This window comes from Felis catus, chromosome D2 (assembly GCF_018350175.1).
Source record: "Felis catus isolate Fca126 chromosome D2, F.catus_Fca126_mat1.0, whole genome shotgun sequence".
Lineage (NCBI taxonomy): Eukaryota > Metazoa > Chordata > Mammalia > Carnivora > Felidae > Felis > Felis catus.
In genome coordinates, this window is record NC_058378.1 from 11,293,863 (window position 1) to 11,312,559 (window position 18,697).

An 18,697-nucleotide genomic window follows, 5' to 3' on the forward strand; every position below is an offset into this window, starting at 1 on the left:
TGGCTGACTTCAGCTTGGTCATGATCTCGCGGTCCGTGAGTTCGAGCCCCGCGTCGGGCTCTGTGCTGACAGCTCAGAGCCTGGAGCCTGTTTCAGATTCTGTGTCTCCCTCTCTCTGACCCTCCCCCATTCATGCTCTGTCTCTCTCTCTGTCTCAAAATAAATAAACGTTAAAAAAAAATTCTCTCTTTCCCTTAGCTACCTACATAATCCAAGGATTCGCTGGCACATGTTTATTAAATGTAGGACAATATGAGTTATTTCAGCATATTATGACCTCCTGAAGTTACTTTACATAAATATTTTACTTTAAAAGTCCATAAAATCTATCTAAGAAAAGATCATACAATTCTCTTTGGTAGCTTTAAATTCCTAATGGAAAAATATATGACTACATAAAATTAACAACGCCTAATAGTTTAATATTTTAATTAAAAATGACTAGACATTTAGTCAGCTAGGAGAAAATATCTCTTCCTAGAATGACACTGAATAACTGAATAACACAGAGTTTAATTCAAACACTGAATAACATTTTATTACTAAAAATAATTTAGGACAGCAAGAAATCACAAAGGGAACAGGCTTTGATTCAGACAGACCTGAGTCCCAAACTTATTCCTGATACTTGTATCACTTTAGGAAAATTACTCATTCTTTCTGTTTTGCTTTCCTTACCTAAAAACTGGGATGCAGAATTGCAAAATTTCTGACACATAATAGGAGTTCAATAAAAGTTTGAAAATAATGAGAATATACTTATTTAAGAATTTAATAGCCTAAAATGTTTCATATATGACCCCAAAGTAATGAATTCTCTTACATCTGACTGGACAAGTCCTTTTATTTTATTAATAATACATGTGAACTATTTAATAATTTACTTTAAAATTTTGATTCAATTAGTAATTCTCAGACCAACTGTGATTATTCATATTTTGGAAATAGCAGGTTTTTAATATGATGCTTATTAAGATACCTACATTTTTCTTAGTACAGTGACACTCTTTCATTTTTTCCAAGATATCTTTTACTCATCTTCCAATTTTCATTACAAATTTTTTTTTAATGTTTATTTATTTTTAAGAGAGAGAGACAGAGTGTGAGAGGGGGAGGTGCAGAGAGAGGGAGACACAGAATCCGAACCAGGCTCCAGGCTCCAAGCTGTCAGCACAGAGTCCAACATGGGGCTCGAACTCACAGACCGCGAGATCATGACCTGAGCCGAAGTTAGACGCTCAACTGACTGAGCCACCAGGCACCCCTCCCAATTTTCATTTTTATACTCTCCCCAAATGACTTTATAACTGCAAGAAAAATTAAAAAAAAAAATGTATCTTTTTTAGATCCTAACAAAAGAATCCCAAAGTTTATCAAGGAAAACCCAGAGGTAAAAAGAATAACAATGAGAGCACTGCTGAGGTTATGAGAGAGTTTGGATTACCAGATACTACAATGTATCTTAAAGTACTAACAATTCAGGCTACATGGTACTGATCTAATAATTTAAAAAGTCAAATAACAGAACAAAATAGAGATTCTAGAAATATAACCTATTTAATCTATTACCACAGTATAGAATGAAGGTCTTATTTTAAATCAGTAGATAAAAGAAATATTTAATAAATCATTCCTTTGGGAGGAGGTTGGGGGATGGGTGAAATAGGTAAAGGAGATCAAGAGGAATAAACTTCTAGATATAAAATAGATCACAGAGATGAAAAGTGCAGCATAAGGAATACAGTCAATAATATTGTAATAATGTTGTGCTGTGACAGATGGTAACTACCCTCAGAGTGGTCAGCATGGTGTAATATAGGGAACTGTCCAGTCACTAAGCTGTGCACCTGAAACTAATATAACATTGTATGTCAACGACGTTTCACTTAAAGATAAATACTTTCCACATGGAGGATGGTTTTAAATTTTTAATTTGAATTCTACATAACACCTAAAGAGAAACATGAAATTCAGATTCATTTTCAGTAAATTCCCTTCTTACTCCAGAGATGATCATTCCGGACATTCACTACTTTCCTCGAACTTCTTACATTTCTTTTCTGAATCATCACTTGGCTGAGGTATATTTCATTGAGAAAAATGGAAGCCAGGAGACACACACCTATTTATACCTGACTTACCTACTACCTTCTTTCTGTTGAATGGAGGAAAGTTCTGCGTTTCAAAACGTTCTAAAACATACATTTCCGAACACCCCATGTCATTCTCTTTATTGTGTGCTCACTGACCCATGATAAGCTGCCAATATTACATTCTTCACTTTACTTGTTTTGTTTTTTGTTCCTCATTAGGTCTAAGGTCTTTGAGAGTAGGGATCTATCTTGCTTATTACGGTTGTTATCACAGAACCTGGTGCTTACTCAATTTTTATTGAATGAGTAAAGGATTAAAAAGCTAAATGTAAACAACAAAAAGAATGAAAAACCTAAAAGAATAAGTTTTTTTTTAATGTTTATTTATTTTGAGAGGGAGAGAGAGAGAAAGTGCAAGCAGGAGAGGGACAGACAGGGAGACAGAGAATCCGAAGCAGGCTCCAGGCTCTGAGCTGCCAGCACAGAGCCTGATCCGGGGCTCAAACTCACTAACTGCGAGATCATGACCTGAGCTGAAGTCGGAGGCTCAACCGGCTGAGCCACTCAAGTGCCCCAGAGATAAATATTTTAACTTCTAGCTGTTATGAGTATGGTATCACTTTTCTAAAAATATTAAACTAAGAAGAATAAACACACATGAAGTAATTGACAGATTATATAAAAAAAATTCCCAGGTCATAAGATATTATCTTTATATAGTTTCATACAGAAGCACTATGAAGTTATAAAAATGCTAGAAGTCACAAAGATGGGAAAAAGAACAGGCAAGAGGTTAATATTTGCTATAAATAAAATGGTTTTAATAGATAAAATTCATTACTAATCAGTAAAATAACACATTAATAGAAAATGGACAAGAGATATGAAAGGCAATTCATAAAGAAAAATGGCAGAGTAAACACAAAACAATGGCTGAGAAGTGGGAGTTACGGAAGTGCATTTGAAATTAACATTGGAGGGGCGCCTGGGTGGCTCAGTCGGTTAAGCGTCCGACTTCACCTCAGGTCACGATCTCGCAGTTGACGAGTTCCAGCCCCGCATCAGGCTCTGTGCTGATGGCTCGGAGCCTGGGGCCTGCTTCCGATTCTGTGTTTCCCTCTCTCTCTCTGCCCCTTCCCTGCTCATGCTCTGTCTCCCTCTGTCTCAAAAATAAATAAACATTAAAAAAAAAAAATTGAAATTAACATTGGATCCCATTTTTAACTATTGTATTTTAAATAGTAAAAAGAATAATAATCAGAAATGAGGAAAATGTGAGGAAACAAGGCTTTTCTTGTAAAATTTGACAGTGTCAAGTGAATCAATTTTCTGGAAAGACAGTGAGATGTTATCATGATCCTTTAATATATGCCTATTCTTTAATCTGTAACTAAAATAAATAAACTGAACTATAACTAAACTGAGACAATAACTAAACTATAACTAAAACAAATAAAATTAAATATATATGGATTTTATATATATTTAAATATATATACATAAATAAATAGAAAACTATGAACGGAGATTAACATTATTTATGGAAATGAAAAAAACATTCATTTTTCAAAAATGAGGTAACAATAAATTTTAAAACTCCCTCAGTATAAAATATTTGAAGCCCTAAAAATCATATAACAAGAGATTAACTGAAAATATAGGTAGGGGCGCCTGGGTGGCTCAGTCGGTTAAGCGTCCAGCTCTTGACTTTGGCTCAGGTTAAGATCTCATGGTCTGCGATTTGAGCTCCCCATCAGTCTCTGCGCTGGCAGCACATAGCCTGCTTGGATTCTCTCTTCCTCTCCCTCTACCCATTCCCTGCTTGTGTGCTCTGTTTCTTTCTCTCTCTCAAAATAAAAAAAAAAAAAAAATAAAGTTAATAAAATATGTGTTAAAGAAAATACAGGTAAAAAATATTCAGAGTGAACTCAGTTGTCCTTTTATATGGATTAATTGTTCTAGCTCTATGTAGTTGCCACCCTATTTTAATTATTGATGCTTTATTTTTTATTATTTTAAAAAAAATATTTATCTTGAGAGAGAGAGAGAGAGAGAGAGAGAGAGAGAGAGAGAGAGAGAGAGAGAGGGACACAGCATGAGCAGGGGAGGAGCAGAGAGAGAGGGAAAGACAGACTCCCACGCAGGCTCTGCACTGTCAGCTCAATCTCGGGAGTGGTGACATCACAACCCAGAGTCAGACCCTTAACTGACGAAGCCAACAGGCACCCCTACGTATTGATGCTTTATAAGTTTTAACAGTTGGTAGGCCAGATGAGTGAGTACTCTCACACTACCTTTTCCTCTCTCAAAATTTTACTGGCTAGTCTTGTGAGTCATTCTTTCAAATGAACTTTCAAATGAATTTCCCAAATTTCAATAAAAAACAAATTTCTTAAAAAACTTTAAGAAAGAAAACAAACTTTTTTTAAATGTTTATTTTTGAGAGAGAAAGAGACAGAATGCGAGTAGAGGAGGGGCAGAGAGAGGGAGACACAGAATCCGAAGCAGGCTCCAGGCTCCGAGCTGTCAGCACACAGCCCGATGCAGGGCTTGAACTCATGAACCATGAGATCATGACCTGAGCGGAAGTCAGATGCTTAACTGACTGAGCCATCCAGGCACCCCAAAACCCAAATTTCTGCTTGAAACTGTATCGTAGTAGATTAACTGGGGGAGAATTTACAACTTTTCAGTATTATTCTATTAGAATATCCTTTCACTGATTTATTTCATCAGTCTTCTCGCCGAATGTCATTTTCTTTAGTCTAGTCTTTAAAAAGACTGCCGTCTTTTTCTTCTCTTTTTCACAGAAATCTTTTTACTGAAGTTGCGAGTGACCTCTTATTTTAAAATTCAGTGGGACACCTGAACTTGACCTGTCCACATCATCTGAAGATCTCTTCATCTTGAATGCGAAAACATGAAAAATAAAGCTGGTTTTAATAACTGCCTATATTCATGCTTAATTTGCTTTTCAGATACATACGAGGAACTCTTCTAGCAGATTCCTTCATAAACTGGACTCATAAATGCTATGTTTAATCTTTACATTGAATATGGTCTTTACCATTAGTGCTTTACTTTTTTTTTCTTTTTACATAACTTGATCGACTTATTGTATCAATTCAAATTTAGCTTAAAGATTGTTCAATTACTCCCAAGGAATTCAATATGTTGATCTCGTTGTTTAGTGTATAACTAAGGAAAAAATGATAAAGCAAAGACTTGAAATAAATGGTTGTAACACTTGAAACAGATATTGACACAAAGTTAGTTTTAAAATCTTACCTTTCCACATAAATACTTTTGCTGGTTCCCAAAGCATATAAGCTAGTCAGAATTCTATAACATGACACCTGTACATCTTCCACTAAGGAAAAATAAAAACAGAACAAAAACACTTGTTATTTATACACTGTCGTAAGAAATTTTAGAATAAAACCAAAATTCCATATTGAGAGCATACTTATGTTTTAGCATTTTTAAAAAAAAATCAAAATTAGGGGTGCCTGGTTCGCTCAGTCGGTTAAATGTCCGACTTCAGCTCAGGTCATGATCTTGCAGTTCGTGAGTTTGAGCCCCACATCGGGCTCTGTGCTGACAGCTTGGAGCCTGGGGCCTGCTTCAGAGTCTGTGTCTCCCTCTGTCTCTGCCCTACCCCTGCTCATGCTCTGTGTGTCTCTCTCTCAAAAATAAATAGACATTAAAAAAAATTGTTTTTAAAGCAAAATTAGAACAAACAGATATGTAAAATGAAATAAAAAATTGCTTCTCAAGCAAAATTCGTTTCTTTAAGGAGCTGAAAGCATTCTATGGAATGGACTATAATTATTCGGAACATTCTCAGGAACATTTTAAAAATAATTTTTCTGTAGATGGAAGAAAAAAGGATTTCAAGAATAAAATTAAACACAAGAATATTTGGGAAGGTCAGGCAGATTGTGTCTCCTGTTTTGAAGGTATATAAAGACTGTGTCTTTTATTTTAACACCTAAGTGAACAATAATGAGAGTGCTGGAGGAGGTCGTGAATTACTTGTTTTTGACCTGACATTCGAAGCATCGGGAAGCCAATCTTATAGAGAAGCCAGAAACTAAAATAAAACCTTATAGGTGATCTATGATCCGATAAGGCATGTTTAAAAGGCAAGAAAGAAAATCTAAGAACCTTGGATTTCTAATCCCAACTCTTCTAGTATTTCCTGGAGAATGTACCATGACATGAATGCAGAAATCATCCTTGTCCTCCGGACCTGGTTCCGTGTCCACACTGCACTGCAGTGCTCCTACAATGGTTCAAGGACATGTGCCGCGAGTAGCGGCTGTGTCATCCACTGAGTAACACAGTGGTTTTCACACACAGCCGTACTTCACTGGGAGACCTACAAGGTGGAGAGTCTGAGTAGGCATGTCATTAAGACCCACTTAACAAGGGCTTACATCTCTCACGCTCAACATCAGTAGGAGAGTCGGAAATTGGGACAGGTCACGTATCATTGTGTTTCGCATTGCTATTAGCGTTCTGTGGATATTTTTAATAATTATGGAAATCTATGCAAAAATAGCCGGTTAAATCCATAAAAACAGACCAAAACCTACAAATAGAAAGCGTGTGAGCCACTGTAGTAGGCCAACTGTTTAGCCACGGACTTTGTCAGAATTACAGCTTGTAGAACAATGTGCACTGACTCAGACGTAATTGGAAAACAATGTTGCACATCCCGTGATCAAACTGCATTAGAAAAATTCCATGGAAAGAGGGAACAGAGAAGCAGCAAAATTTGGAACCTGCACTTGAACAAGGTGGAAATGACTGCCCACCACCACTACCTTCCTGGTCCCTTCTGTGAATGCATGTGATTCAGTGATCTACCTCTCTAAGAATGGTTTCTGTAACTCAAATGTCAACCGAATGTTCCAGGGGCAAAAAAAAAAAAAAAGAGTGCATTTCAATGGATAAGCAGCGCTTGATGGGGCTTTTACAATTTCTCATTGTACTATTAGATAGTGAAAGTCTAAGTAATAGGTTTACATACATATTAGATCTTCTCCGAACTGATGCTGGCCAATATGCTCAAATAATGATGACAGCATTGGCAACAGAGCCACCGTGGTATAATTGATAATCTGAGTAACACCTTTGGGTTGGTTTCGGGTGTGGGTGAACTGGCCCTGCTTGAGGTTCTCCATCGTCTTCTCCAGATCCTCCGCTGCATTGTCCAGAAACGTTCTGAGCGCACTTTTAACACTCTCCAGGCCAGTCTTCATGACAGTCCTGGCAATTAGAGAAGGGAGAACAGACACCTTGCAAAAGGACCAAGTGGAATAGAAATAACACATGCTTCTACTTTGGTTACTTATCCGTGACTTTCACTCAGCCAATTACTTTAATTCACCCTCAATAAACTTTTTCAACGTACTTGAATTTACAGTAATATATTGCTCCGTGAATGCATAACCTTTCCCAAATGTCTTCACCGTCAACTTAATGAGGGCCCAGATCAAGAGGCAGCGCTCATGCTCTGTATTTTCTAGCAATTTTGAGTATTTGTTTCATAATGAGCAAAACACAGGTTTTGAGCCAGCTAATCCCCAAATCCAACACGACCGAAACGGTTTCTGAGGCAACGGCTGTGAAAGAAACGTTGAATCCCTGCTACACCAAGTCATTAAATGATGTAAATGTTTTAGGAGTGAAGTGTAGCCATGAGCTAAATGAGCCTCTAAAGGCTGAACTTTGTACAGAAGTGACCCCCAAATGCCACTATTTCTAGTAGGAAATGAAGGGATCTAATAGCATCTACTTTTTTCATTTATTATACAAAACACCTCAAGTAAAATTTTAAAGGCAAAAATAAAGAACCCAAGAGTATCATGGGGTATTCTCTGTAGGAGACATGGAGGAATTTTTATTTAGATCTATCCTGGATAATAAGTGAAATAAATGTATGACTTAAAGGCTGAATCAATCCTGTGAGATACACGGATTTGGTATTTAGGCAAACGATTGGGTTTCCAGTCCTGTGGCTGGGAGGGCAGAGTAGAAAGTACACGGACTTGGGAACTGGCCTACTTCCACACTTACTATGCAATCAAAAGCTTCACTTTGCTCATCTGTAAAATAAGAATAAAGCTCATGTCCTTATAAAGCTAAATGTTACCACAAGTGTGGAACACAAGTTACCCCACCTAGAAGCTACTGAGACCTCTGAAGTTGCAGCTTACCATCATCTTTACTGGACATGATACATTCCCGCTTCAACCTTCAGTTACATACCTAGCTGCTACAGACATTGCTTGAAATTTAAATAACGATATATATATATGATCACAAAAATAACAGAATGCCATTTATTAGTAATTTACAAAATACGTTTTCACCCACAAGTGTTTATTACAATTCCAAACACTGAAATCAAGAGACAAGGAATGTCTTAATATTCTTTTAAGTGTAGCACTACTATGCTCACTTAGACAAAAACATATCCATTTACCTTGCATCCAAAGTCTGACCCAAAATATGAAGACAGTTGACAATTGATGTGGCATCATTTCCTAAAGAGCAAACAAAATGCTATATAAATTGCCCGGAGGATTTCTCAGCGACCTTTTCTGGTAATATTTGTGTACCAAAAATTAGTCAACAGTACAACCCGACAGTAACTCAATTAACAAGATTTTTTGATAATCAAGTTCAAAATCATGCGGTTTTTCTGCTCGAAAGTGGTTATGCAAATGTAAGTAGAAAAGCAATAAAGCATGTTTCATCAAATAGCTGACATACTCAAGAAGCATTCAAAGCACTGTGCCAGGCTGAAGTGTTTTAACTGAACTCTTCAAATATATTCACCTCCCCATATTGGCTCATCTTCCTCCTAAGTCATAATGTGTAGCAACTTTTTAAAATCAGCTCATATCCTTTATGAAACGAGATGGGCTAAAAGTCCCATAAATAAATTGAATTCCTTTGCAATTACCCAAGCGTCTCTGCTTTCTTACTCCATTCAGCTGCATTAGGATGAATTATTTTGCCCAAGTGTTTTTGGCCTTCGGTGAAAACGAGCCACCAAACTATCACGTAAATAAGCATCAGAAGCTGAAGAAATTAAATCCTACCCTTCTCAGATATTTGAAATGGGGATGGCTTTTCTCGAAAGATGACGTTCACCCATTTTAACTGTGTATTTTACCAGAAAGTACAGAAATAGGAATGATGAATTACTGTACCTATTTGACTTTGTGATGAAGATACATAACAGCAAATAAATAAAATGATGAATCCAAAGTTACAAAGTAATTTGGCCACTCACAATACAGCTTGCCATTATTGCCTCCTCATTTTATAGTTCCCTATTTATAATACATAGAGTCATTTCCCGGGTCCTGAGGTCTGAATGTACATTTTTAATAACATTTGAGTATGTTACATTCTTTAGGCAAAAAAAAAAAATCTTTATATGAAAATTAACAACTGCCTTAGAATCTGGATAAGACAGTTTAGTGATATGATATACATAAGAAAAAAGAAAACTAAGGTGTTCATTGCTAGACTCTGAGTTCTTTGATAAAATGTCCCATTCATCTCGTGCTTTGATTCTCAGAATTTCTGGTAATAATGAAGACAAAATCAGCAGAAAGGCAGAATTTGTTATGTCCCTGTCTATTGATTCGTAGGGCTTTCACTGCAGCCCATGGAAGTGTTACTCATTTAATTATTCATTCACTCAATAAATACATGTCAAATACCAGGCATTCTGAAACTTCCAGTTATAAGTGAAACAGAGTTCTCATGGTACTTGCATTTTAATGGAGGACACAGTTAATAAAATATTAAGAAAAAAATCAATATGAACCTAATACCAGGCTACAGTAAAAACTATATATTTATATATATTAATTATATAACTATATATATATAGTTACACACACACACATACATACATATATCAGAGAATAGGGATAAGAGCAACTGGGTAGGGTAATAAGGTGAGTGGTCACAAGGCTCTAAGAAGGTGGCATTTGAGCAGAGATTTGAATGAACAAATCATGCCTACATCTGGGAGAAGGGCCCAGGCAGAGGGAACACCATGTGCAAAGGCTCTGAGGCAGAAAATGAAGCTGGTGTTCCACGTAAGGCAGTGAAGGTGGCTGATGTGTGATCAAGATTCAGGGGAAAGAAGGGGGGTATGAGGTAGAGAGGAAGGGACTGGCCAGGTTTTGCAATTAGAGCAAGAGGTCTGATTTTTTTTTTTTTCAGGTGCAATAGAAAATATCCTTAGGTTTTGAACAGGAAGGGTTCTGGTTTCTATTTTAAAAGGACTAATTCACACTGTGCAAAACTCTGGAAGGGCAAGAGTGCAAGTCGGTTAGGAAGCTGCTACAGTCAATGACACTGAATTTGCATTAGGATACCAGCAGTGAAGAAGTTAAGAATTCATTTTAAGCCTTCGCTTATGGACTGAACGTGAAATGAGACGGATGGGAATCAGGGATAACTCCAAAATTGGGTGAGCACTTGTATGAGCAATTGGGTGAACGGTGGTAAGATTTACTGATGTAGAGAGAGCACGGGACGGGAGCCGGATGAGGGAGCTGGGGGCAGCTCAATCTGCTTCAGGCAGGTTCAGCATGATGGGCCTATTAATGTCAGGTAGAGAAGCAGAATAGGCTGCCGGTGCACACATCTGGAGTGCAGAGAACACAGCTGGGTTGGGGCTACACATTTGGGCCCCATAAGCATACAGATACTTTGAAAAATCATGGGCCTGAATGAAATTGGCCAGCATGTGCATAAATACAGAAGAAAAAAAAGGTCTCAGGGCCTCCAATGTTTGGAAGTGTGAAAGATAAGGAGGATACGGCCCAGAAAATGAGAAAGAGAAGGCCCAGGAGGGAGAGGGGACACAAGGCAACGTGTGAGACTCTAATGGAAGTTATTAGTTAGCCCCAAGTCAGAGAGGCTGGCCCCTCACTCTTTGTCCTAAAACTCAGTTCTTTTTCCCTTTCCCTTCCAGTCTGCTGTCTCCTCCTATAGAGGACCAGTGTTTGTACTTTGAGCCTTTTCCAAAGGAGTGGCTGGGGTATTGCAAACCTCCATTCACTATGAACTCGTGAGGCGGGATTTCTGTTCCTGGTGTAGGCCAGCCCCGAGAATAGTGTCCGGTAAACAGCAGGTATTCAGTTAAATCTTGTGGGCTGTGAAGAATAGGAAATACTACCAGTGGCCAGACAAGTTCTGGGGGTCAGAGGAAAATGCATAGGGCGTATGGAAGATTTCTGTGATTGTAGAGTAACCCACCATAAGCTCTGGGAATCGTCACATTTTGGTATACCCCATATTAGACGCAGTATAACTTTGAATGGAAACATCTCCGTGTAAAAAAAAAAAATGGTGGGGGGAGGCCCCTAAGGAATGTAGAAAAAGTACAAATTGAATCTTCAACATCTTGTTGGGCAGACCAAGCAAAAGCATCAATTCTACCAGCAGGGGTAGAGGCGTAGCTTATGATTAGTTTTGAAGAGATAAAGCATGTAGCAAGAACTTTAAATAATATAAGAACCCCGTGCACCCCGCCCTTCTGAAGGCTCTCTGGATCGCCATTACCAGAAATGTCAATCACACTATCGGTAAGGACAGGAAAGGCTAGTGACAGTGGAGTAAGATGATGAAATTCTAAAGCGATGATTGTATTTTCATGTATTTAACTACATGTAATGTCTTCACTACTCGGACTAGAATAAAAACCAAAAGTTTGATACTTTCCAGCTTATGCTCTTTCAAGGTCCAAACTGCTTCCCTTGTCTTAAACATAACTGACCAACACTTAAGGAAACACCCATGAGTTAGTTGCCTACTTGTCTCTGAGGTTGTGTGTTCCCATCAGTGCGTAAGCATGAAAGGTACATAACTAAAATCATAACCTATCCCTGAATCTGACAGCAAGAGACAGCAAACGTTTGGTTTTTACAATGATTGTACCAACTCATAAAACACGACAACTCTCTAAATAAAAACAACAAAATTAAAAGAGGTTAGAGTCAAAATATTCCTTTTGTATCTTAATCTCAATTTGCTTTATGGTTTTTAATATAAGGTTCCTGTAAACCAGGAGTTTTCAATGTTATTCAAAATCTGACGTGTGATGTCCTGCTTCCGTTTTGTAATCAGATGTTTCGAGTCACTGGGAAAGCAGTGACAGACTTTCTAATTTTTATTCTTCATCCTCACTTGTCTCCCATGGCTCTTGACACAATACCTCATTGTGTTCGCTTCTTTGAAGAAACGATTAATCTTGGCAGAATCCTCATTAATAATGTGAAATAAAACTATGCTAGAGGCACAAATTTCTCTCAAAATTATGAGGGGATAAAAAGAGACTGAAAAGGGCCAATGGCTTCATTACTTCCGAAGTCTGTGACACTGAACAGAATAAAATTATTGAAACTTTAACCTAGTGAGAAGTTTTAGTTAAATTGAAAATATATTTTAGATAATTACATATTCTATTTATTTACCCCGAAGTAAGTACATTCTCTCAAAGTGGTATGTTCAAAGGAAAGAAATATCTGTTATCGCTCTAATACTATTTTCTGATACTATTTTCATGATAGGTCTCTAATTCTGTCGTTTCTCACCTATTTCTTCACAAGAAATGCGTTATTTTTTATATAGCACATAAAACAAGTTAAATCCAGGAAACTCTTGTCTTTGCTATGTATACTGTCATGAAAGAACAGAACTGTTACTCTAGGGAAAGACCTTAACAATATTTTAGTGATTTCAACAACACTCAGCAAAAGCAGCACATTGCGCATAACTGAACTATTAAATTCCCAGCATAATGACATGTCCAATTTTCAGATATGCACTATCCTCAGAGACCCTGAGTGCTTTAAGTAATTTTCCTTTCATTATGTGTCCCATTAAACACAAGCACGATCTGAACCTTCTTAGGGATGATACGTACATGTACTAGTTTTCTAATATCTCCTGATACAAGATAGCAGTCCTCATTTTAAACACTTGAATGGGTTTTGGGGGTGGGGAGATAACAGATGGGTCAACATAAATTTAACACATTAATTTGTTGATCAGGGAGAGATACCAACTGATAGAATCTACTGTATCACTTTACTACTGAAACTCTGCAAACATAACATTAAGATTTACACGGCAGTTTAAATCAGGCATCTCTTCCTGGGGGGAGAAAACCCAACATTTTAACAAGAACTACTGCTTCTTTTAAATATGTGACAATACTGGGGCGCCTGGGTGGCTCAGTCGGTTAAGTGGCCGACTTCGGCTCAGGTCACGATCTCACAGTCTGTGAGTTTGAGCCCCGCGACGGGCTCTGTGCTGACCGCTTGGAGCCTGGAGCCTGTTTCAGATTCTGTGTCTCCCTCTCTCTCTGACCCTCCCCCTTTCATGCTCTGTCTGTCTCAAAAATAAATAAACGTTAAAAAAAATAAACAATAAATAAATATGTGACAATACTTACCCTATTTAATATCCCTGCGGCTAATACTGGAGTCAAATTAAAGACGTGCCACATTGGGTTCTAGGGTCACTGAGGACAAACCAGAAGAAATTTTGGAGTACTATGCTCAATTTTGGAGTGTTTGGTTGATTCCAGGCATTCCCAAAAATGTCTCTGCTATCAGATTAGGAAACTCTCCAGCTCTCTGGACAATCTGCTATCTCACTAATACGTGAACAATTTACCAGAAAGTGTGAAAGTAGAAAAGGCTTCCGAATGATAACTATTTTGTGCCTTCTCAAATAGTTCCTCTAGGTGAAAGGATCACAGTTGGCTGGGTTTAATGATCTTGTTTGAATAGTCATTAATTATGCATTACTTCCTCTTCAGTGTAAGTACCCTAAGTGGTTTCTTGGACACCTTAAGAAATAAAAATATATATATATATATGTGATTCTAATGAAATGTGGGATAATTGGATACATTTTTCTTAATCATCTCATAAACCAAAAAAAAAAAAAAGGTAAAATTTCAGTTATTCTGAACGTAAGAAAATTCCAAATCAAGAGCCCTTATCTCTTTGTTCTAAGTGTCTGCTCTTCTCTTTTGGAATGTAGGCTTCCTAAAGGCAAGACCTAGTTGGTTCATTCCTTCAGTCACCTGACATGGGTAAAAGACCTACTATGTGCCAGGCTTCAGATACAACAAGCCCTCAGTGAGCCGAGAGATTTGTGCCAGACAGGGATGTGACTCTGGGGACATCATGGAGGACAGGTACTCGAGTGAACAGAATGTTCTAAGAGTAGGGGGAGGGACTAAAATCAGGGAGGTTGGGGAAGGTTTTCCTGACAGAGTATGTAATATTTGGGTTGAAATCTGAAGGATGAGGTGTGCAGTTTACTCCACTGAGTGTGAAGGACTGGAGAGGAGACTTATGTCTGGGGACCCCATTCTAGTAGGCCATTACAGCAGGTGGAAAGACCCTGCACAGAAAGGGATATGATACTTTTAAGAAGCAGAGAGAAGGCCACTTAAGCTGAAGCATAGACAGCAGGCCAGAACATGGCAGGGAAGGTGGATGGAGGGGTACTTAGGGGATAGCCTATGAAACACTAATGTGGCCAGATTCAGAAATTTTCTTCTCAAGAAAAGGGAAGCCACTGAACCTGCAGGAGAGTGATAGGAAAGACAGGATTGTGGGAAGATCCAACTGCTGTGGAGCACACTTTGGAAGAGCAAGACGAGATTCAGGGAGAATGGTCAGTTTGTTCCAAGAGGACAGATGACTGATGCCTGGACTGGCCTCCGATGGTCACAGTGGAGAAGTGCAGAAATCTTCATTTTCCTATTCTCACAGTCTGAAAGGATGACCCCACACAGCAGAGCACAATAAATGTTGATTGATGGAGTTCCTGGGGCGGGGGGCTCGGTCAGTTAAGTGTCTGACTTCGGCTCAGGGCATGATCTCCTGGTTCATGAGTTCAAGCCCCACGTCAGGCTCTGAGCTGTCAGAGCCTGGAGCCTGTTTCAGATTCTGTGTCTCCCTCTCTCTGCCCCCCCCCCCCCTGCTCATTCTCTGTCCCTGTCTCTCTCAAAAATAATTAAACATTAAAAAAATTTTTAATAAAAATTAAAAATGAATATTGAATGAATGCATCAAATGAATGCTATTAAGGCATTAGATTGTATTTTATTATTATTCATTTCACATATAAAAATAAAGCCCTTATGAAGTCCTGATTTGCATACACCTGTGGCACCACGGCTGTCCCTGTTGGAGGCTTAGTTACCAGATTCTGCTTCCTTTCCAACTGACCGAAAGGCTTAAACAGGCTGTAGCAGTAGGGCTTATGTATTTTCTACCATCGCTGGCATTTGTAATCAGAATTTCCACTTAGCAAAAGTGAGCACAAATGGTGGGATTAAAAAGCAATATTTCATTAGTTGGCAATGGGTCCTTGAAAATGGCAAATGGGATTCCCATCACTTCTCAACTTGCCTGGGTCCTGTCCATGTTCTAACCAATTTCCTTAAATACAAGAGTACACCAACTTATAATCACTAACGAGGATGTCAGAATTGAAACAGGAAGCCTATATATATATATATATATATATATATATATATATATATATATATGTATAATGGAGATACTAATTTCTTCATTGTTATATTTTTCCATAAAGCATTCTAATGGATTCATCAGAACTACTGTTCTGTGGGGAATAGGGCCTGTTTCTGCTTTTAAAAGATTTAGTTTTTTCAAATATAAAATGAAACGGTTTAAATGCCTCAAAAAAATATATGAAGCATAAAACGTTTTGTACTGATGGTCTCTTTAGTTCTTAAATAGTGTGCCTCAATGTAGAGAATGCATTTTTAAGTCGATAAAAGACATACACAAATATAGAAGTCCAAATGTGGGGAATCTTCAATTAATCAGAAAAGTCCGTCAACTACAGATGAAGTCTGGAAGTATAACAACAATTTAATTTGGCAGCCAGCTTGGAATAAAGAGTCCCTTACTCATCAGATCCTGAACTCACCACAATCACTACCACCAAGACGAATATTTTGTCTCTTGGTATGAATATTCCCCTTGTGTCTCCAATCGCACCTTCCTGACATGTTGAGGGTGTGTCTTTCTACATCTTTACTTCTGGTCATCGCTCCTAAGACACAAAGCCCGGGCATTCCTTTGTCAACCTCAACTTTTAACTGTCTTAATCTGTCCTTAGCTTAAGTCATAAACAGTTTGTAAATTTAAAGCAGTACAGTAAAAACCACTTTGATCATCAGTGTATTGCCTACCAGAATTTGGAAAAAAAATGGTATCATGTTAGAGAAGGGAGAAAGGAAAAAATCACAGATAATAGGACTATAAAGGACCACTATGTATGTATTTGTGTGTGTGTGTGTGTGTGTGTGTGTGTGTACATTAGGTCTCTCTCTTTAGGGAAATCCACAATGGCAGAACTGATACATCAAAAATAAATAGTTGGTATACCACTTCGACTTCATTCTGGAAATGGGTAAATTATAAAGGCTTAATTGTGCATGTACTTTAAAGAGCCAAGTCCTCTAGGTTCCCCTAGGAATCCCTTAGGTTTGAAAGCTGTTAAGATTGCAGTTTACATAATCCTTCAACATTCATTATCTTACATTCGATCAGCTATGTGCAACTGATCTCTAAGATTAGTATTTATTGTGACCCAGTTTAAAAATGGAAAAACATGGGGTGCCTGGGTGGCTCAGTTGGTTAAGCAGCTGACTTTGGCTTAGGTCAAGATCTCACAGTTTGTGGGTTTGAGCTCCGTGTCGGGCTCTGTGCTGACAGCTCAGAGCCTGGAGCCTGTTTCAGATTCTGTGTCTCCCTCTGTCTCTGCCCCTCCCCTGCTCACGCTCTGTCTCTGTCTCAAAAATAAACAAACGTTAATTTTTTCTTTTTAAATGGAAAAACAAAAACAAAGGTTCAGAGAAATCAAGTCTCTCATCCAAATCATTCAGCTGGTCTAGTTACAAATAAAGCATTTATATCTAGGTTTTCCGACTTGAAGCCCACTATTTTTCTGGGACATCCTACTAGAGTCTAAAGCCAGGTTGTAACTGTCATGTGTAAACATGATATGGATAAGACTTAAAGATTCTAATAACTTGACAAGACTGTATTAGAAAATGTTTGATTAACAAAGGCCTCCTGAAGTTCGTATTATTGTATAGGCAAATGCCAAAACAAATTTGAAACCCTGAAAACAAGAGACGCTAGAATAATATAAAGAAGACACACACAAGTACGCTTTTGAGGTAAAGTAGCTCTCCAGTAAATTCCTGTTAAAAATAAAAATAATAGTATTTAAAGGCTACAGGATTTAAAATACAATGCCTAAATGGAGTATCAGCATCATGTAGGGATGGTATGAATATTAAAGTCTGGCTTGTCTCCATGGAGAGGTAGTACAAATTTCATCAATGCATTTATCTTCAATTACTAGTCCCTTAAGAAACATAGGAGGTTAAAGAACAGGCAAAATTTATCCACAGTAAAAGAAGTCTATATGTAGTGCCTTTGCAGAGGTTATAAACCGGAAATGGCACAAGGGAGGCTTCTGGGGTGCTGGAAATATTTTATGTCTTGATCTGAGCAAATGGACATGTATGCATGGATGGAAAATTTCAACAAACTGTATCATCAAGCTGTCTTCAAGATTTGTGTACTTTGCTCCATATATGGAACACCTCAGAAAAAATTTTTAGAAGAAATTATAGTGAAATATAAACTAAGAAGCCAAGAATTTACAGTAAGAACTTAGAAACAGCACAACGGAAATATTACCATCCTCATCAGTAAGAATGCAAACACTGCTCTTGAGAAAAGGGGTCCCCATCAGAGCGATACAGAATAAGACAGCATTCTCGGAAAACAAATGGAGGACACTTGAATCCACTGTTATTACGAGAAAGTTGAAGAGTTTCTAACAATTCTGTCTGCACAATGTTCATACAAATTTTTCTATGTCGAGGAAAAGTCAAACAAAAATCAGTCAACTAGAAATTACTTTGAAGGGATTTTGCCCAATGATGTGGCACAACTTAAATACGAATGCAAAAACTCAGGCAATTTAAATGAAATGCAGGGGCGCCTGGGAGGCTCAGTTGGTTAGGCGTCTCTTAGTTTCAGCTTGGGTCATGATCTCACGATTCCTGATTTTGAGCCCTGCGTTGGGCTTTGTGTTGACTGTGCAGACCCTGACTGTGCAGACCCTGCTTGGGATATTCTCTCTCTCTCTCTCTCTCTCTCTCTCTCTCTCTCTCTCTCTCTCTCTTTCAAAATAAATAATAAACTTTTAAAAATATTCACTCTGTCTTATATAGAAATGACTTAACCCTTAGCGTTTCCTGTGAATGGAACTGAACTTACATCTGTATCAGTACACTAAATATTTCATTACTAAAATCACCCCAACACTGTCTCAAAACCGACAGTGCAGAGAGCTAAAGTTTGCTTTCGTGCTTTACAAAAGCAGATGCAGGAAATGAAAACACAAATTCTGCCAGCTGCTCTGGAGTCCTAAAGCCCCACGGCAAGGAGAATCTGTGGCATGTGGGTGACTGCCCTGCGTGGCTGTCC

General features: G+C 38.0%; 1 protein-coding gene across 9 annotated transcripts in view; it reads right to left on the bottom strand.

Moving 5' to 3' along the window:
• The window catches only part of RYR2 (ryanodine receptor 2), a 757,942-nt gene that overhangs the window by 138,671 nt on the left and 600,574 nt on the right, over positions 1-18,697 (bottom strand). For all 9 annotated transcript variants that reach the window (XM_023240368.2, XM_023240367.2, XM_023240360.2 and 6 more), the window contains 3 exons: positions 8,587-8,647; positions 7,129-7,367; positions 5,382-5,463 (listed from right to left, as the gene is read on the bottom strand). In XM_023240368.2, the coding sequence (XP_023096136.2) occupies positions 5,382-5,463; positions 7,129-7,367; positions 8,587-8,647 (382 nt within the window). The remainder of the gene's footprint in view (positions 1-5,381; positions 5,464-7,128; positions 7,368-8,586; positions 8,648-18,697) is intronic.